This window comes from Antennarius striatus, chromosome 12, assembly GCF_040054535.1.
Source record: "Antennarius striatus isolate MH-2024 chromosome 12, ASM4005453v1, whole genome shotgun sequence".
NCBI lineage: Eukaryota > Metazoa > Chordata > Actinopteri > Lophiiformes > Antennariidae > Antennarius > Antennarius striatus.
The window spans coordinates 8626509-8649147 of record NC_090787.1 but is presented as its reverse complement, the minus strand read 5'-3'; the positions used below and the strand labels follow the sequence as shown (position 1 = coordinate 8649147).

General features: G+C 37.8%; 1 protein-coding gene across 1 annotated transcript in view; it reads left to right on the top strand.

The window, feature by feature from the left end:
• The window catches only part of thsd7ba (thrombospondin, type I, domain containing 7Ba), a 178544-nt gene that overhangs the window by 70556 nt on the left and 85349 nt on the right, over window positions 1-22639 (top strand). Inside the window, exons 4-7 of the mRNA XM_068330228.1 lie at window positions 12951-13818; window positions 15596-15844; window positions 16724-16893; window positions 20677-20829. Coding sequence (XP_068186329.1) covers window positions 12951-13818; window positions 15596-15844; window positions 16724-16893; window positions 20677-20829 — 1440 coding nt within the window. The remainder of the gene's footprint in view (window positions 1-12950; window positions 13819-15595; window positions 15845-16723; window positions 16894-20676; window positions 20830-22639) is intronic.

Below are 22639 nucleotides of genomic sequence, written 5' to 3'. Positions count from 1 at the left end.
TTATGTGTGTGACAGTGATGATGAATTGGCCTTTGAAAATTGACCTCTATCTAGCACTCTTCTTAAATGTATCCTGTGGAGGATTTAAGGTGCTCCTATGCTACCAAACACACTGCTTTCACTATGTGTGAATGTGTAGATCCTGGACACATTGGATAAAAAAGAACTTCTAAGTTAGTTAGGGCTTCGATGTACAGCCAATGCAGAAAAAGCTGAGGTTTTTGTGCTAACATGGCTACAATGGCAGGATTCAATGATCTCTACTTACAGCTTAGCCCTTAAAGAAAAAAAAAAAAGTGACAGCTTTCTCTGCTGCTGCAGTGAGTTCTCTCAGATAGGAAACTTTGATGTCGAAATGCTAACAGCCTTTATTAAAAACAAAACTTTATTTCAACACAGGCACAACAATGGGTCTACGCAAGCTTCCCAGCTCATAACACACATCTTTCTTGTTTCCAGTAAATGGATTCCTTTCAGTGCTATTAAACAACTGATGGAAAACAAGAGAGTGAAAACAGCTCAACACAAAACACTTGTTACAATCAACACTCTCTCTTGACCTGACCCCCCTCCCCTGAACCACACCACCACTCTCTCTTACCTGATACTCAGAACAAACTGCATGGCCATCACCACAATCATTTTAGCTTTTACCTGAATGAAAGTCCCAGAAATGGACAGATTAGAATTTTGACCAAGTGAAGTCCTTCATAAATTCATCAAGAATCAGGCTCACACAATTTTTTCTGATGGGAATATTGAGTTCAGTATGAAAAGGTAATGTGTGAAACATCAACATATGTGCACAAACATGTTGTAAGCAGTTGGTTTGCAGCTTCATGTGCATAAATGAGAGTGAGGGAACTGGCAACAAGTGAGTAAGGCTGTGCTTAATACTAAACTTGGAGGACAATGAATAATATAAACTCTCAATAACAAATATTTTTGTCTCGATAAGGATGTTCCGTTCACAATTGAAATGGTGGACCGATGGATGGTATGTGTGACCAACACTCTGGCCTAAAATAATAAAATAATTAATGTCATTTATAAATTCCCACACTAAAATGGACATGGGTTTATTTGTGGGGCCATAGCTGTCTTCTGTTTTATCTAAGGGAGATAAAGGAACATACACCTCCGACTATCAGAACTCCCAAACTATCCATTAGTTTTCCGTCCTTTTCAATAAATCTCCCAGAGGAATGGGTCCTGAAGTGTCTGCACATCTCTAATGCACTCAGTGATAAGAACTGCTATGACTTTGCGATGGCTGATGGCTTTGTTTAGATCCTGATAAAAACAGACTGGATTGTGTATTTTGGCTGAGGGGATCAAGTAGGTATCAATGTTCAGCAGCAATAAAATAGCCTTACAGAGTATGCCTAGAGACGTCACTTGCGCATTTGAGAGCGAACTGTTTTCCTTATGTGTTGTACATTAACCATGAGATTCAAAATTTAAAAAAGAAGATCCGATACGGAATAATCGACAGAACTGATTATGTCTTCTCAATCTCTTTTCTGTTGAAATCGTGGAAATAGGTCATGGCAGATGTTTTCAAGAGACTTCAGAACTGATGAAGCCAATTAGAAATCTAATTTTACAGATCAGTTATGAAGGCGCTTGTAAATGTAATTCTGTCCAGTTTTTATATGACCTCCCACAGATGACTATAAAATTAGGGAGTGTCTAATAACTGAAGGACAAAGGAAAAACAAGTGACAAATGGAGGTTGGGTTAACCATTTAGCCTCTGCTGGTGATAATCTGTGGGCTGACCTAGACAATCATTTTTTGTGTCAGATTAAACAAGCCAATAAAATTGAAATAGAAGACAGCGTTTTCATGAGTTTCTTTTTATTCACACTGATTCGGAGGTCAGGAACAACTCAATAGTTCCTGACTGATTAATATCAATAGTCACATTGTTGTTATAATTAAAAATAGCAAATTAAGTAAAATTACAGGAACAATAACTGTATTTAACTCCATAAATAGGTTATGGCACACAGACACATAAAAGGGTGATTTAATGGTATAAGCACAATTTCAAGATCTTCTCTGCTCTGATGAACACAAAGCATGTGCTACTTATTTTAACTTAGTTAATTAGCTGGTTAAATTACTAATTTGGAAGATAATTTGGCTCAAGTCTCAAGACAGTTGATCACAAGATAGATTCAGCGACATTTGGAATTCCAAAAGGTGTATTTTATCTACATTGATTGTCAATGCCTGAACAACACAAGCAAAACAAGAAAGGGACAAAAAACTATTCTAAAATTAAACTAACCTTTAACTCGGTACTAAGGCACATGTTCACAACAGGAAATCCTCACCTGCTCTCTCCAGAGCCTGAAATGTAATCTTTTTTTTTAAATATAGGCTATTCAATTCACACCTCAGATTCCATCATCTGATACCATACTGAAAATGTAGACATGTTATAAAAAAGAAGCTAAAGCAATTTACATTACAAAATGTCACTTAAAATCCCCACGTACAGTATATATGTGAATGAGCTAACTTTAAAAAGTCTCACGCTGTCATGCTGTCACCAACTCCACCCACTACCTGTCAATCAAGTGCCCAATCAATCACGGTGCCCAACCAATCACGGCGCATCTGCCGGAGAAGGAATCACGTGAACAATATGGCGTAAGGCATCTGCGATGTAAGGAGAAGAAATAACTATACATGGACTTCAGTTAAGCAAGTTTCATGTTTTTGAGCAGAGTCCAAACAGCAGGAACGACACAGAAAACGGCAACAATTTCTGAGTAAAACTATCTGGCTAGCACAAACAGTCTGTCCAGCTATGGTTTCTGTTTGGAATGGGACAATCGATGTAGTATCCAAAATGGTCCTCGGGCATCTGACTAAACTGACTACATACAGTTCTGTTCATGTAGTCAGCAAACAGAAAAATCACTTCTCTAAAATTTCTTTTCCACTTGCTCTATTGACGGGTGCCTTTTCCTTTAACGTTCGCTCCTTTCCCAACCTCATGATTAGTTAGTTGTCTTTCTCCAGTTAGCTGACTAACATTCATCTACGGCTTTGCAATGCCCGCCCAGCGCAATCCATGATTTGCCAACACAAAGTCATTACGTCACCACGTTGATTTTTGACTATGTTGGGTGTGTTTGGTTTATAATACCAATACATTTGTTTGGTATGAAGTCTGATATTATTGTTTTATCCTTCGAATTTTCACAGGTTCCCGCTAGTTTAATATATTGAATAATTGTCAGAGATTATTTTACCATGTTTCAGTCAATTGAATTGAACAGGGGCGCCTTGGTAGTGCTCCGGAGGTGAGCTGACACCTCCCACCGTCAGCTCACACTCCAGGTGTTTTTTGGTGGGAGAAGGAATCGAACCAACTATCTTGGAACATTGGATGATCTGCTCTACCCCCCGCTCTACCATTGAGCAACTGCTGCCCACTGCCGCCCACTACTACTCTAAACAATTTTAATTCGAAATGTAAATTAGTGAGGGGTGTGGGGCGAGTAGAAATGAGGTCTCACACACTTTTTGACATGATTTCACTCAATGCTTTTAGGATGAATGAAATAATGCCCACAACATCTTACAAAAAAGTGGAAAAATAAAATAGTGGAAAAATAGTGCAACAAGTTCAGAACACATATGTTGGTAGCAGATTTTACAGTAAATATTTAGAATGTCACACAACAAAGGTGACTTAATAGCAACTCAGATTCATGAAGTGTTATAAACTGATACTGAATCAACATGAACATCTTTGGTATCTCCATACTCATGCAAACAATGTGAACTATGTACCATTTTTACGGTACATAGCGCTATGGTAAGCGTACATAGTGCTACACTTATTCTATTTCACATTTTTCTGTAAAAGTAGAAGTCTGTTTGTAGGGAATATGGTATAAATATTGTGAAAGTGAGGATGAGGAGGTCAGGAACAACTCAGTCTTGGAGTTTGACAGAGGATCCCTCAGCCCAACTCCAGTTTGAAGTGTTATGTTGAAATATCTTATAGCAGCACAACATAGTCTGGGTTTGGCATCTAGTTTCTGATTTCACTCCCCACAGATGTTTACATAAAAATACTGGGGAGTGATGACCAAACTTCTTGAACCCCTTAACTGGAGCATGCGGGTGGAGGCTGGAGGTGCAGCAGAGCAGCAGCAGCATTGACAGGAAGACAGGCAGATTGGGCATTGTTGCATTACATACATTCCACCAAACTAGGAGGGTGTTTTGGATGCAGCTATTGGATTGGTCAGAAATGAACGAGGTAATTACACGTTAGTTCGTCACTACTGAGTGATTCATTTCTATTATATGAATAATATATGAATCATTTATATGGTTATATGAACTGTTTAATAGGGGAAAAAATGAGATCATGCTGGGTCACATTAAAAACTATTTTTGTTTAGATATGAACACTTGCTGGAAGAACTGAGTTTACATTGTTTTGGGAGATGAAACCTACCGGCCTCAGTTTGAAGTGCTGTCACCTCATACTTGAGCAGAAATACGGCAGCACTTCAGGAATTGCTTCTCTATTTGAGGGCAGCTCAAGGAAAACCTCTGGGGTGCATCAGCAATCACTGCTCAAATGAAGTTTGAGCAGATAGTCAACCATGAAGGAAACCTTGTCAGTGCTTCCCTCCTACAGGTACAGGACTATTGCTTTATAGCCCTCTGTGAAGTTAGACTGGACCCAACTGAAGTAACCAGTTGTTCTCTTTTTCCCCAGTCATTTTATCCAGACTTCATCACTCATTGTCATCCACAGATTAAATCTATTGCTTGGATAAATATCAAACGACCCTTAGTTGTACAAGATTTAATTTGTTGTGTTGGAGTTCAATTGATAAATGTTTCCCAAAATTGCAAAACTGAGACCATCCTTTTTGTTTGAGAATAATTAGGAGATCAAAATTGTGCTGCATTGCCAGTTGCACAAATCACAGTTTATTTCAGTACTGTTATGGCCCTTGTCACCTGCATTATCAAACCACTATAGTCTATCCGTAGGTTTTGCCTGTAGATATGCCATTAGTTCTGCTCCTGTGCTTAAGAAGAGAAATCCCTGGTCAGTAGAAGACAGTGAGACAGAGGAGTGAATGACATCCTATCCAATTACCTGTCACCTCTACACAATCTGGTGCAGAGACCTGAGGAGACCACATGAGACAGGCAATTACAGGGAAAAAGATTCTGATCACTGCGGAGGTAAAACACACCTCTGGCTGGCCCTTGCTGTAGTCTTAATGTCTTGAAGTGATAGCAACTAAAGTGCTGTGGCATTTATAAGTGTAAACACATTTATTCTCATAGAAACCCCCCAGAAGGGTTTTTCAACTTAAAATCAAAGTGAGATCTATATGTATCAACGAGATCTTAGAAGAAATACAATATCTGCTTTGGAGATGAACTGGTTGATCTCCCATTGCAAGATAATAGAACAGCCGAACATTGATTTCAGGAAGAAGTCCTGGCCCCATCTTGTCATTGAGCAAATTTAACAAGACAGTGAGACATGCCATGATCACTGCTGGGGAAGAAATGAAATGTTACTGCAATGGGACATAGTGTCAAATAAGAATATAGAAAAACCAGTACCCCACTGTGTTGTGCTGACAGGACATCACACCTAATGGAAAACCACTAGTCAGCTATTTATTTACTACACTTGCATATAGGAAGCAACAAGGGCAATCAGCCATGTTTTATACAATATATCAATGCAGCAATAACGTATTTTCTAAATACTTCATTTTATTAGTAGAGTGTAGCAGTGTCCCCAGGTATCAGAAATTTGATTTGAAAGTAAAGTGCTATCTAAACTGCACAAAATAACACCAATTTTCCACTAAAACTTGCTCATTCACCAGATCTAGTAAGCCCATAATGGCATAGTTTAAAATGACACCCAAGTATAAAAAATAAAATAAAAAAAAATATCCACCCACCTCTTGGTGATTTAACTGAAAGGAACCTGTGCAATAATAATAGCACCTATTTCAAACCCTGACAGCCCAGTGCTGTGGGCAGTTATACAGAAAGAAAAGAAAGACAAATGTGACTCAGAAAAAAGATCAGCAGAACAGGCAGAAATGAAGGCAAGCATATTTTTCATCTGTACTTGTATGTAGTCAGTTTCTAGCTATCATTGAACAAAGGTTTTACTGCAGCAGGGTATGGGTATGCTTCCAGATCTATGGTTTTGCCCTATCTTATTCAGTTTCACTCTAAATACACATACAGTATGTCAATATAGTTACTTACATAAAAATCTAAATAAAAGAAACTGAAAATTTACAACATAGACAGAAGCAGAGCACAGAAATATAAAAATCCCCCCCCAGTTTAAGAATGGGTTTAAACTGGGTGATTTTTTTGGAACAAATGTTAACCCCCTGTGTGTCATGTCTTCAGAGATGTAAAGTTTGGACCCATGGAATGTTTCTTGATTTACAAAACAGAGGAACAAATTACTTCAGCTATATTTATAAACAAACAAACAAACAAACAAATATTGGCATAATTATTTAGACTTGGTGGACTTACACTTGCTTTATCAACACTGAATATAAATTATATTGCATTATAAGTCCTTTTTTAAAATTTTGTTAAGTTGTGTTTAGTCTTCAAATTTGTTTCTCCAATTCTCTATTTACAGTCAGAGCCGAGTGACTTGAGTTCACTGAAAAATTACAGTGATTTTTTTTTTCTTTTTTCAATTTTCTCTGGCTGAAAAGAGATATAGTACAGAATGAGGAAAAAAAGAAATTGAATTCATCAGATATAATATACTTTAGATATATCATTCCTTCCCTGTGGCTTCTGTTGTTTGTTTTGGGTACACCTTTTAATGTTGTCTCACTGCTGCACAATTTAAACACCGTCCTTGTATCACAATATGATAACTGCTTCAATGAATCATACTAATACTGACTTAAGATGATTGGTTATTCACTTAAAGGTCTTCATGCTGGTTTGAAAGTGACCCTCCATGATTTACTACAGTATCGATTTGAGATAAATCAATTTCAGTTTTTAAAGTACAAACTGTGAGATTGACTCTTTAAACCATCATTCCTAGTGAAATGGGGCCAGAGATGCTGGATCAGTTCCAGCCTGTGTTCACCATATTTTCATAAATGAAAGGAACAAAATCTCATTGCAACACTTTGATATTTTATAATTGCATTGTGTTGCCAAAGAGGGGTTTGCATTACAGCGTTTTATTTTTTGGTTAGTCACTGATTGTCCCAAATAGGGATTACGTCCCCCAATGGAGATATGCGTTAGCTTTGTCTTGTTTGTACTGCTGGCCAATCAGTTAGTGAATAGGCATTCAAGTAGGTCTGATGCTCATGCTGTAGGGCTGAAAGCTAAATTATATCAAAAACCCATTGGGGCTATGTGTATAGTTTTGGAGCCCAGGGTACATAATTCATTAGTGTGGGATATTGTTTCTGCATTTTATGCTTTGCCTCAGGATAATGCAAGCTACAATAAGTACCTCATTATCAAGCCAAAACACAAATACTATAAAGCATCTGCATTTATGAAAATGTATTATATTTGAGCAGCAAGGTCAGACTTGTCAGAACAGCAACTTGTTCTCTTTCATATCGCTCATCACTTTTAGCTGTGGGTGATGGGTGTTTCATGTAACTGGATTTTCTCATGAATTTACCTTAAGTAATGTTTTTTTTACTAATTTCATCACATTTCACAAATTTCCTTGTAACCCTTCCAAACATGTAAAAATGAGCTGATTCAGACCTTCTGGAGATTGATTGACTGCCTGATTAAAATCTGATGAATTTCTGCACATTCAAATGTTGTAATTGAGGATGCACCTCACTGCTCATAAGTTACAAGTGATGGAAGTTTGATAGGAGGATACATAATGAGGCTCAGTGGCACAGGTATCATTTAATTAAAAAATGGCGTGACAAAAGATGCATGCATCCAAACAGTCAAACTTTTCTCAGGAGGTGACACTGAAGATGGATGGTGAATAAACTCAGCAAATGTTTGTAGGGAAAATGCACCAAAAAAAATATTGCAGCTTATATATATATATATATATATATATATATATATATATATATATATATATATATATATATATATATATATATATATATAAAGGGCTGCCTGTTTGTCTGATTTCAGTAAATCATCAGCTGAATCTCACGATGTAAAGCATGTTACACTGGGTGTGATGCTGATCTTCTGGTTTATGTTTGAGCAAAAATGGCAGTTGAAATCAGTGTTTTATGCAACTCAAACTGAGTTAAGCATCTAGGATGGGAGAAAAAAACAGTAATACCATCAATAAATGTTAGAAACAATTTTACATTATTTTTGTGATTCTCTTAATGCACAGCATGCATAGCCAAAAAATGTCATCCTTTCATTTAGAAGCAGCTTCGAGCTGAGTACAATCCAGCTGTGTTTGTTTTAAAGGTTAAAGCCATACTGGTAAACATTGTGCATTAACAGCTCTGAAAAACTGGCATGAACTCGGAAAGGTCAGCATCAAGAAATCTTTCACTGATTTTACTCAAGGATACATTTTCAAAATGTAATTAAAGGCAACAAAGAAAGAAAACATTTAAGATTATTGAAGCTGTGAGTGAGTTTTCTGGAAGGAGTTCTGCTGCTTAAATGACAGTATGCCGTGTTGCTGTTTGCATCTTCTTCATCTCTGTCTCATTTTGCTGCATAGTGAAGATAGCTTTTGCTGCGTTGCTTGTTGTTGTCGCACTGCTTTGCTATAATTTGTCGAACTTAAGAGTTCAACTGAAGACCACTGAAAGAGTATTCAGTCACGCTAAGCAAGTGAAATTAATTTCTGTCTTCTCTTCTATTTGTTGTTAAGTTTAGTCAGCTTTGCACCAAGTCTTTTTTTTTCTGATACCAACACACAAATGGAATAGTAAATATAGCAGAGGCCCCTTAGGGGACTTAAGCCCCCTGGAGGTGTGAGCAAGGCAACTAAGTGCGACAGCAATGAAGGAGCTGTTGGTGACTGGTTCCTCCTCAGGGGCTGACAGATGCTGATGCTGACAGATCGAGAGAGTGATTATTCAGAGCTTTGGAGATGAACTAGTGCTTGTGTTAGCTGGCTCCCCTGGCAGTCGAATCACTCCCAATCAGGCCTCCATAAATCACGCACACATGTCCTGGCACAGTGTGAAAACAGCACCGTTGAGCAAAGGTGGTCATGCTGTTGAAAGAGTGGTTATTAGAAAGAGTACCATCAGTGACTACAGGAGCAGAGAAATCAGCTACTCCATCTCAGCACTAAAAGTGTGAATCGCTGCTCACCTCTGATTCTTGTGGAGTTTTTTTTTTAATGTCTTTTTGGACTATGTTTTTCGTTCTGTCAGCTTTGATTAAATTTATTGTATTTCATTAATTACTTTACAGAGTAGGAATGTTACAAGTAGAGCTGTAGCTACACTTTTTGAATAAAATTAGTCTTACTTCTTTACAGCAAGTATCTGATAAAAATGATTTCATATAGCAGAACATTGACAGAACATTTTCACAGCTGTGAGTGATTTTGTATAACTTCCAATCTCCTCCAACAGAAGAGTGTCATGTCTCTCCTGTTCAAAGCGCTTTAAGTGTCCTTGAAGTTCTAAACAAATAACCCAGCGGTTCAAATGAGTTCAAGTCAAGCTCAGATCATTAAAATGAAAAGGATCATGTTACTTCAGCATGCCACCAATTGAACTAAATAAAGGGATGAATCAAAATGTTCAGGCAATTGCTTAATAAATCTGCTGCTATTTTTGTTGAACTTCACATTTTGAAGTCCAAGAATTTGGCAATGAAAATGTCATATAACTCAAATCCCCTTTAAACTGAATTAATTTATTTAGTCATTTTAAGTGTTTTCATTTGCTACAGGCCATTTTCATTTCAACACATAATGATTATCCAGCTTGATTTTTAAATGAACTATTGTTTATATTATATTGCTTAATTTCAGCGAATGCGGAGTTTTTTCTGTTCTTAAGCGTTCGCAATTTTTACGTCTCAGTAGAGCTTTTTCCACCCGTGTTTGTGTGTGTGTGTGTGTGTGTGTGTGTGTGTGTGTGTGTGTGTGTGTGTGTGTGTGTGTGGACTACATACAAGGCCATATACAATCATTCTCAATTTAGCATCACTGAAAAACTGTAGGTTAAATGGCTCAGTATAAATCACGTATAGGTCATATCATTATGCAGTGATCTGTGTGATCTAGATTAGACTTGCCACTTGTTCTCGCGTCTTGTGAGTAAAGATGTCTTACTGTGTAAACATCCAGTTGCAGCTCCAGTAATTGTTGTGACAGTCTATATCAACATGTCGGACCCACAGATAGCTACATTGTATTTTATGTTGTGTTTGAGAATAGATGTACATACTGTATTCTTGCTACTACAAAACATTTGTCTGTTTCCGCAGAGTTTCTAAACCAATGGATGACTCTTTCATCTAATTTTCAGTTTAAAAATAATTATTTTTGAATCAAGCTAAAGAAATAGCATATAATAATGCTTTCTTGAGTCCATTTTCTTTTATCAAATGACAAAAGATCATATGAACGTAATGCTGTTAGTCACACTGTAACTCCTCATTAACATTGCAAAGCCAATATAAATAAACTTAATGATATGCTTTGATGAGCTATGAAATAATTCACCGTTTTGAAATATTGCTCCTTTAAGCCAAAAGCAACAGCACCAAAGCAGCATTGTAAAATCAACGATTGAGGAGAGAGCAAAGTGTTAACAGTGGATCTCTCTGGCGCTAAACGGGATAAAACAATTTCAGTGACTTGTCATTCAAAAGCAATTTACAAAGCAGTAGGATCTCATTATTACATCAATTTGATTCCAATTAGAAGAAATTAATCAAATTATCCTTTCCATAGCATGTGGCAGAATAACTTGATGGGAACCGAATGTGACAGACATAAATAAGAACATCGTATCAGCAAATTGATTTCCTTTTTCATTTGTTCTGTTCATGTCTACTCCTTTTGAAAATGATAACAAAAGATGGGAACCTAAATTAACAGGACACAAATTTGTTTGTTTATTTTTGTTAAATTTTTAATGGATCACAAAGTGCAATTTCATTTCCCTCTTTGACAACTGCAACACAGGAATTCTCCAGAAATTAACAACATGGATCACACACATTATCCTGATCGACTCTGATGAGGTTTTAATGACATATTCAAATCAAATCCATGTGTATGAGGGAGTGTGGTGGAATGTTTGTGTGCTAACTACTCTACCCTCTATTTATGTCTCCTTCCAGTTTGACAAATTCCTTTTCATGTGTGAATAAAACACCCAGGTTTTTTTTTCATAGATCAACTGAAATCTAAATTCTCTTACTGTGTATCAGATGATCTGAAGACATGAAGATGGCTGTGAAAAGTTTGTAGCTTCATTCTTTAGAGAAAAGGAGGCTGTGGTCAGTTTCATTTCTTATGAGCGTTTCATTTTATGCTACAATCTGATGTGCTTGCAAGATTTCACAATGAGGAAAAAGTTATCAGCATTTCTCTCTTCCACCACAGAGTCCTTCTACCTTTCAATGTTTTTCTGAATAGAAAATTACAGCCTTTTTTTTTTATCCTTTTAATGTCAGCAGCAGTCGCTGATAAGTGAGTTTTTGTTTTAAACAGCAGGGATCGACCACATCATCACTCAAATATGACAGTGAATATGCGAAAACGAAGTTGGGTATCTTTTACAACTTAACTCGGTTTGAAATGTTCCATTTTAGGAGTAAAAAATGATTTTGCACTTTTGTGAGTGGAGAAAGCACTACTTAGTTATTTAAAAACCAGCATGGTCCTACAAATTAACAACATGACTCATCATAATGTTCTCATTATTTTGTGTCTACTATATTAATGCTTCATTTGTTGAAGATAACCAGAGAGATCATTATATTTAATAATAGTTAATATATTTTTTAGAATACTGGTTTGTATTCCAGAAGTGCCTGAAAGATTGACTGATCCTTTCAATTAGACTATTAATCATCACAGCAAACAGACCGGGCACTAACTGAAGTCAGTGTACTGTATACTGTATACAGTATAGTCAAGCCGACTGCTTGCTGTTGTTGCTATTGGTTCCTGAACCTTTCAAATTTTAAAATAAAATTATGTTTCTCTCTCTTTTGCTTTGTGTACTGAAAATGTATGACATATATAAGACATATACTTTTTATTTATTCCAAGCAGAAAAGTCAATGGATATGAAGATGCTTCAAGCAGAATCAAACAACAGCGAGATGACAAACATCATTTTTAAAAAGTAAAAATCTACAATTCAAAAGGTCTTTAGAAAAAGTCTAAGCGACTATGTTTGTGGTACTTTGATACCACAGTCCATAGTGAACAAAGCAAATTAAAATCATGATTCATATAAAACATGAACTTAATGGCAATAATAAGTAATTAGAAGGTTTTTATGGGAAGGTTCTTACTTAAGGAAATGTAGTTGCAATATATTAATAAAATATGTGGTTAGAATTTTAAATAAGAGCAGAAACAGTTAAAAAGGACAATAAATTGTGAGCTTAATCATCATGCAATAAGTGCTATTTAATTGTTCAAATTTAAAAGAAAATACTTTTAAGTCACATTCTCATGTTTTGCTCTAGTCTCTGGTGAGTCTTTTGTGATTAAAAAAATCAGGTGTTATTTTACTCTAAATTCATGTCTACTTGTGGTTTTGTTACTTTATGTTTCTTTCTTCATTCATTTATTAATAAAGCAGTTATGGACGTAAGTAAATGCCCTTGAATTTTATTTGATAGCAAGCTCCAAGATGGCTGTGATTTTAATGATGTTTTTTCTGTACTCAGATTTTAATGAAAATGCCCTCTCTGCTTGTCTTGTGTTGGTTGCAGGCCAGTGGGGCCACTGTATTGGGGAGGAGTGTGGCTCCGATGGGGTCCAGAAAAGGACATTATGGTGTGTCCACATGGAAGGCTGGACTTCCCATCATGCCCAATGTCAGCACATGGCCAAGCCAGAAAGTCAACGGCACTGCTTTAAGGTCTGCAACTGGCACCAGAATCTCTTTCAGTGGGAGTTGTCAGAATGGGGGGGCTGCGTTCTCATCCCGTTCTTTGCCAATGAACTCACAATGAGGACAGCTGACTGCATTACAGCACAACATGGCATCCAGAGGCGGGAGGTACACTGTGTGCGCACCTCAAACCGCACCACAGTGTCCTCACGGATATGTGAGTTTTTTTCCCAGAAGCCACCTGTGGAGCAGGCATGCCTCATCCCTTGCCCCCAGGACTGTGTAGTGTCAGATTTCACCTCTTGGTCAAGCTGCAGCAAAACCTGTGGCACTGGCCTGCAGCATCGGACTCGACATGTCCTTGCTACACCTATGTATGGAGGTGCAAAATGCCCCAACCTAACAGAAACCAGGACTTGCTCTAACAGTGCTGACTGTCCTGTTGGAGAGAGTGAGTACCAGTACAGCCTTAAGGTAGGGGCTTGGAGTCAATGCCGATTACTGCATCACAAAGATACCCTTTTGAATGGTAGGACCACAGTGGACATCAGCACCAGCTCCAATGAGAACAATACAGTCACAATGCACACATTGGCCTCTGAGCACCACTCCTATCACCATCACCACAGCCATCAGCACCACCCTCATGCACATAACAAGTACCCCATGGCATGGGAACTAGACGTGGGATACCAGACGAGACAAGTGCGATGCACACGGAGCGACGGCAAGAATGCGATGTTGAGGTAAGCCAATCACACATGGTGCAATTTGTTGTCCGTATTGTACAAAAAAAAATAAATAAATAAATAAAGCTGGCTGGCTCTCTAAACAGAGGTGGTTAATAGTTCTCAAGGAAACAGACCCATTCAGATAAATGGATTGGTTTTACATCAGTCTCTTCTACCTCTAATGGCGCATATGAGCTAAGTTGTAAAACAGCTCTGTCACTGAACGTGGCTGAAATAATCCTAATGGAGCTGCTTGTTTCCATGTTTCTTCTGCAGTGCGTTAATAGTGTTCCATCACATGACAACGAAGTGATCAATGATCATCCCCCTCATGATTCCAGTGGGTTGTAGGTTTCATGGAGAGGTGCACTCATGGAAACCAAATGCTATTTACAGACGGTTGTTATTTATTCAATTATATCTCAGTGATGTGAGAGCAGCTGTTCCTGGAGCACATTAATATGTTGGTGAAGCATTTTTGAGGTAAATGTCAAGTGCTGCTACCACCTCATCCCTGCAGTTTAAGCTAATCCTGGTATTTGGATTTGATCAGGATAGATTTTTCTACCCAAGCACAATAGGAAATTACACACACACACACACACACACACACACACACACACACACACACACAGTCATATTGTACATCTACAGCAACACATTGGGAGATAATCATCTCAGTGTGATTTCTTTCCAGGATTAAAAAAAGTTGCATCGCATATTGACAGAATATCAAATTGTAGTCTGCCCAGTGTAAACTATTGGTTGCCAGCCGTGGAAGATATGCTAACCACTTTGGTGTAGAATCCATTTAGAATCAGTTCAATTTTGATTAAGAAAATAGGGATCTGAAAATATGAATTGCATTTTTGTTTCCAAAGAAAAACTTTTTTTATGTCTACGGAAGGAGTTGTGTTTCTGCAAAAAAAAATTATTTAAAAAAAGCTGGATGTAATCTGTACACTGTCCTTGAAATGTATTTGTAATTAATGCGGTAAATAACAGTTAAACAGTGATATCTTGCTGGATTTAACTCTAGCATGGATGAAGATTTCTGGTTTGATTCCTTTATTCATTCATTCACAAAGGAATGAATGACATTGAAAGAGACTATCTTTTTTAACTTTCCCATGTCATTATCCTCAACAATGTACTCAAGGTTCACAGCATTATGGCTTCAGTGTGAAGGGAACATTTACACTACAGTGTCTAATTAGCATGGTATTTACTAAGACATTTTTGAGTAAAGATTTCCCATATGAGTTCTGCCTCATTCTCTTCTTCTAATTACAACTTGATTATAAAGTAAAATTCTAAGAGAACATTGCACTCACATCTTAATAACCCAATTAAATTGTCCAAATTAAACAATGGGAGGTGTAATTGCTTGACTAATGCAATTGTTCCATACTCTTATGTGAGCTTAAGTGACAGGCCTTTTCTAGCATGAATGTAAAGCCTGTACCTCATGTCTGAGGCCTTTTGCATTATGTCGAATAACATACTGGAATAGTTCAAGTTGAAGTTGAACATGCAATGTCATTTATCCATGAGAAAACCAAACAACAAATCAATGTTCTAGGAGAATGGTTTATTTCTTGTTATTGATGTAATTTTGACCTTGTATCAACAGTATCTCTATGAATATAAATCCCAAGAACTCAATCTTATAGCAACTTTATTTACAAACTGTTAGAGTTGTAAGGATTTTCTACCTTGTACAACCTTTTTTTTGTTTTGTTTCTCAACTTCAGAATATGTTCTTCCAATGTTTTGTTTCTTTATCCTCCAGTCTCTGCACCGAGGACAACTCCCCCCTAATGTTCCAGGTATGTGGGATGCCAAAAGACTGTCAGACATCCGACTGGTCATCATGGAGTCCCTGTTCCAAAACCTGTCGTTCCACTGACCTGTCTCCTGGTTATCGCCTCCGGTCACGGATCATGACACAGGTCCCGGTCGGAGGGGGCAAACAATGTCCTGCCCTTGAGGAAAAAGAAGCTTGCAACATCATAGGAGATTTACTCCCTAACTGCCCGAGGTAGATTCTCAGAGTAATGATCTCATTTTGAGTTTATAGTCTTCATAAACAAAAGCTCTGTGAACATGTAATCTCCTGATTTAGCGGATTATGCAGAAAAGTCTAAAAAAACAAATGATGAATTTTTCATCTTGTCCCTATGAGCTTCTTTACCTGATTAATTATTGTGAGAGAAAGCTTGCAAATATTTATGATTTCATAGTTGAATTACTCTGCAAATGTTGTGACGTTTATTACAGCAATCTCGTGTCCAGTTTGAAGTTCCTTTAATGGGTGTGTTTTAAATGATATGGGTGTGTTTTAGGATTGTTTGAGAGAGAAAGAGAAAAAAAATCTGTTACAAATTACATTTGCTGAACAAAGTATAAGTAGAAAATTATTTACACTGTTGGTAGTTTGTTTGATTTTCTACATGAAGCGCCTGAGAGCAGAATATTTCAATGATTAGGAAAAACTCATTACAAAAATTAAGCATTTGATAGATTACCAGAGGCTGTTGTTCTGGTAAACTCATCCAATAATAAGGCTTCATGCACCGATGCATTTTTCATAGTTAAAACCAAACATTTGTTTGGAAAGTTGTTGAAATCAAAATAATCTTTCTTCTCTCCTTGTGGAACACAGTAGGGCATGATCTCACCTCAGACAGACCTTTGTAACTTTTCTTTTCCTTTTTGTGGCTTTTGACTCCCCTGCGTGTTTTCCGATACTGATAACATCATCAAATCAATTTATCGATTCTAACTTTGTTTCCATAAACACACAAACATGACTCCTGTATTATCCTGAAGGCACATCAAACAGTAACTCCAGCAGTGATTAATTGCCATTTGCTTGTTTGCTTTGTGAGTCTAAAGAGTGTGCTGTCTGCTGTTTCAGTTTCGCGTGGAGGACCACTGATTGGGGAGACTGTCACATCTTCCCTTTACTGAGCCAGCAGGACCGCTGGCGAGTTAACATTAGCATTTTGTGTGGAGGAGGGATCCAGACCAGGACTACATACTGTGTTCAAGTCCCTGATGACTCTACCTCACATCACAGAAAAGAGGGTAAGAGTATCTGCCTTCATCATTGTTGACCCAGGGTGACTCAGGAGATATAACATAAATGCATTCCAAATAAACTTGGCAGTGGTTTCTGACGTGAGCTGCGAGCTTAAATTATTAAAGGAACAGGAACAGGAGAAAAAAACAAACCTAAGTAAAAGTGTTGCTGCAGCTAAAAGTGTTCAAAGCAAGGTGACAGTATGAATTACCATTTAATTTTGAGTGCCATTCCCTGACTCTTTAAACAGCATGGGCCCACTGCTCTGCATGGGAAATAGCTAATTTTTCTCATAAAAGTTTTTTTTTTTTTTTTTGGTTTTTGGTTTTTTTATTTGAAAGACTTCATTTGTAAATGCTTGCTTACTGAAATTATACAGAACAAAAACTATGTTGTTCTTCAGGAATTTATTTTACAATGCATGTGTCACACCTCTTTCCCATCGCCTATTTTTACATGGTTTGAAATTTTGGGAAATACCCATATTTGTTTTCCTCCCAAGAAATGAAAAGATTGATACAACTCTCATGTCTGTATGGTAAAAATCAGCTGACCAGCAGGCTTGACCAGACTTGATTGAATCAGAACACTAAATGGAAACAATACAAAACACATAGGGCGGCACGGTGGCACACTGGGTAGCGCTCTCGGTGCAAAGCAAGGCGATTCCAGGTTTGCTTCCCGCTCTGTGCGGAGTTCTCCCCGTGTCTGCATGGGTTCTCTCTGGGTTCTCCGGCTTCCTCCCACCTTCAAAAAACATGCGCTTCAGGGTAATTGGCCGTTCCAAATTGCCCGTATTGCATGAGCGTGCGTCCTTGTCTGTGTCTCTGTGTGGCTCTGCGGTGCACTGGTGTCACGCCCGGAGTCTCCCACGCCTCACACACAGCTGGGATAGGCTCCAGCTCCCCGCAACCTGCCACAGCCGATGAAGCGGTAAACAATGACTGAAATAATAAAACACTCAACCTTTGAGAGGTTTGTCAGAAAACCCGAAGAGATATCGAGTCGTTACTGTTCATCTGTAGCCATGCTGAGCAATTGACGTTTACAGTTACACCTTTAAATCCTGTATTACTATATATCATGTATATATTACAGAGAAATAACAATTTACCTTTGATATTACAGTGTTTTTTAAATGTAAATGAGTTCATATGTTTTTCATTTACAGTACTTATGTGAAAATGCCCTTTCTGAAATGCCCAGCAGGATACATTTCTTGAAAACAATTTGAATAAGACCAATAATTATTATTGGTTTCTGCCCCTGTTGGCATGTGTGTGTATTTTCTTGTATTTATACTGTAAGTCCAAACAAAGCATCCACTTGTGCACATCAGGAAAAAGAGGACCAACAGCTGCCTGCAGGGATTTGGTCGTCAGCAGCAAATTGCTTGGCTCAAGATTTCACGAGATTCCTAGTTGAGACAGGGTGGAAAATTCCAGTAGACTCAGTAGCCAGAAAGCATCTGCCATCGTAATAACACATTAATAATACAAAGTACACACTATGATGGTTATGAGCCAAAGTGTATGTTACAGTGGGAATTATTACCAACTCAATCACTTTAATGTGGGAGTGTGTACACTAGCTAACACCCAGGCTGCATAATGCACAAGAATCACTGAACTTCCCCTGGATTCCAGCAGAAATGGAAATTTTTAGAAGGCAAGTTAATTTATTTATTTAAATTTTTTTTAATGAGGACTTGCAAGAAGATTAAATGTAAAGCGGAGCCTGCTCATTCAGTGAATTATGGTTATTAAAAAAAGCAATATGTTCAGATAAGGTGGATTTAACAATCTAATAAACTACAAACAGGTGGCTTATGATAATGAAGTTAGTGAATGTAGAATTTCGGGATTCGAAGACTGTCATGGTGCAGACATCATACAATAAAGTTTCCCTTATTTACATGAAACTAGGTAACTGTCTTATACAGTGGCATGTTGCTATGGGTTGTAGTACTTTGGCAAATAAAAAATACACACGTGTGTGTGTGTGTGTGTGTGTGTGTGTGTGTGTGTGTGTGTGTGTGTGTGTGTGTGTGTGTGTGTGTGTGTGTGTGTGTGTGTGTGTGTGTGTGCGTGTCTTTTGCCAGAAGAAAAGTCACTTTTTTTTTTGTTTTGTGTTTCGAAAAGTCAGAAGACATTAAGATATAAAAAAAAATCTGATGGGTTTGCTAAAGGTTGAATGACACTTTTTGGTGCTGAGCAATATCATAGACTATATTTACCAAATAGGTCTAGTATGATCATCTGTACAAATACCTCAACAGATGAACCAGGTGTTATGTGACGCCAACATCAATTACATTCAGTGTATGCAACAATAAGAATAGTGACAAGAAAAGAAGAAAAATCTTGTTTGTGTCATATTCATCATGCAATCAGTGTTACCTTCACTGTTTAGGGACCCAAATGGCTGTGCGTGATAAGAATTCTATTGTCTATATCTTCCAAATCAGACAGAAACTAGATGAAAGTTTAGTGCTCAAGAAAGCAATGTCTAGAAGAAAAAAACAAAGCAGTATTACACATGTACCAAAGCGTTCATTCATTTTTTAAAATCAGATCCAAGGAGTAGCTTTAATGGCTGTTCTTCCCATTTAAACCTTTATTTAATATTCACTTATTATGGATGGCAAAAAATAACCCTCATGCCTGTCTACTGAAAACTGATTAGCTTCATTTTGTAGCTGGGGTGTTTTGGTAGTTGCAGAGGAATGTCCCTTAAATTCACTCTGGATAGTATGGACAGAAAATATGTTAGCTGGATATAGAATATCAATGTGGGCAGCTCTTCAAACCAATGGATTTGAGCGACAGAGATCAATACTTAAGCAGTTCTGTTTACCTTGACGTGATCTGCACAGCTTCAGCTAATTTAAACGGATTTTGGCTGTGTGCTTTCAGTGTGGAGACCTACTTTGCCTGACAGTGTGGAGAACAATATTCTCCTTTTGCATTTCAACTGTGGTAATGCATTTTGTGAATACAAGAATCTGTTTCATGGATCAAAGCAAAAAAGAAAAGGTCTGTGCACAGTGTATTTTATGACTGTTTGAGCAGGCATCTTTTTTTTTTTAAACTTTTTTTTTTTAAACCAAGGAGATCAAACACTGTGTGAATTACTTTCAGTAAGATGACAAAATGTAAAATGGATGTTTAGTGAATTCTTCTTTGCGCTCTCATTTAAATGGAAATTTGCTATTCAGTTTTGTACAGGGGTGCATCAAAATGGAATATTAGATTAAATGAAATCCTGAGTTGCGGACAGGAAATATACCATCTCATTTGAGTGGGAGACTAAGGTCAGAGCCCATTACAGGTGGTTGAGCTTTCTGTGATCCTCAAGTGATGCTAACCATGCTTAGTGGTAAATTGGTTGTACCACGTTTCGCCTCAATACATCCAAAGTAAGCTACTGTTTAGGTTCTTTATATACTGTATAACATTCTGTGAAATATGAGGAGCATCTCTTCCTATATATTATTTCTTATGTTGTCTTTATTTGTGAGTTCACCCTAAGTGATGTTAAATCTGCTCTGCTTGTCGCTATGGTGAAGCTACTGCATCAACCAGTAAAAAAACCAAAGCTAAATTTGCAATTTTCTTCTAAAACTAAGGCTTCATCAGTTTTTTTCATTTTGCATTCCAATTGCACACATATCATTAGCATTCAAACTCATACACTCCACTACAACCAGTGAATGTTTGAATTTAAATATAGTATATATTTCCTTGTGATCACATCTATTTTCCTTCTTTTTTCTTTACGTTGGTCAGTGTCCAGGCCAGTAAATTCCTGGCTGTGCTCTGGTGAGCCCCCCTCTGCTGTCCAGCACTGCACCATCCCTTGCCAGCACCACTGCCTGCTCTCCCAGTGGTCACCCTGGGGTGCCTGCATACATGATTGCAAAGAACCACAAGGGAAGAAAGGTACATTCACACTGTCTTAAAATATATGTTTAAATAGCACAAATTTTTTTCCCCAACATGATAAGTTTCAATGAAGCCCATTTCCTTCAACACCCATGTATTATAACTATTCTTGTAACTTTCAGTTGTTTTAAGTGTAATCAAGCTATGAAGGAAATGTGTGCACTTGTCGGTTGTCACGTAGTCCAATTTGTGGTTGAAGTCAGGAAAGTACACCTCACTATGGGAGATGAGTCATGACAACTGTGTATTACTGCCACATAATTAGGCATCATTCCAACTTTCAAAAGACTCGACTGTCTGAAATTTCATGCAGAGGACTAAAAACAAAGCAAACCAACATAAAACATTAAACTTGTGCCACTCACCACATTTAGTGCTGGTTATCACCAGCTGGTATATATACAAAGTGGATAACAGCATGATTGGCCCTTTGACAAAATGAGAAAAATCCTGCAGAATAGTAGATCAGAGTATCCTTTCAAGTGACATGGACGTATCATTTTTCCAACTTCCTTTAAAAAACTGTCAGAGAGAGTTGGACACACCCAACAACTGAAAAATATTACAGATAATGCATGAACAAGCTGATATGTTTTAAAAGTGATGCTGATGCACAGATGGAGTTTTGATTAAATAATAAGCACTCAACCAAAAACAATTAACTGTTAACAATTTTATTACTGAGAGCCATGTAGCACATTTACAATAACAGCTACTGTTACTTAAGAGCTGAGGACAATCAACATGGTCAACAAGGGACTTTACATTAACCTCCTTTGTTCTTTCCATGTTTTTAATTTAGCATAGCACCATGCTTTGCATTTCGAAACAGACTATGGCAACGTAGACACTGAAGGAGTGGGAGACAGAGCTGCTGAGTATGATGGGGGGTGAGGAAGAGAATGAAAATAAGTGCAAGAGTCCAATATTATCAGAGCAGCGAAGAGAAAGGGTGTATGCTCAAGCCATAAATTGCTTGCTGATAAGGTACGGGCTGAGAGATGCATGATCTGGATGATGACCCATATACCCATATATGTATATAAACCACAGCATACAAAAGAGAGAATGAGAACACACTTGTAGTTCAGTTGTCTCTCCTTGGTAGGGGAAGCAATGGTGCTGTGCTTCCTGCCTGTGTGTGTGTGTGTGTGTGTGTGTGTGTGTGTGTGTGTGTGTGTGTGTGTGTGTGTGTGTGTGTGTGTGTGTGTGTGTGTGTGTGTGTGTGTGTGTGTGTGTGTGTGTGTGTGTGTGTGTGTGCATAGAAGTGTTCAACATTGTCATGCTGTCTAAACATTCTTCGCTATTCTCGCAGGTGCACATATGTTTTCTCTGACAGCTTGTAGAAGCTGCGTGCGTATGTGTGTACGTAGAAGCTGCGTGCGTATGTGTGAACGTGTGTGTAGTATGCGTTTCAGTCAGTGTGCCACAATGGCAGAGCAGCAGTGTGTTAGCTCTAAGCTAAAAGGGTGGCGTGACCTCGCCCCTTCCGTGAGTAAACGTGCATGAAAGCCCCCTGGAGAGCAAATGAAGTGTGGATTGTTCAGGTCAGTAACCACAATCTCCAACATAGATCTCTATGGGTCTCACCAACTCCTCTGACAGACAGAGTCATTAATATATTCCAAGGGTAGGGGAGCAGCACATGTTTTTTTTTTTTTGCACAGGGCTCTCTTGCGAAATAGCCTTCTGTCTTTTGATGGCATTCATAAAGCCCCACAGTTTACACCGAGTTATTTGTTGCAAAGGAATGAACAGTTATGAAGTTGTAGACATTGTTATGATCCGAGTCCTTTGCCTGTGGTCC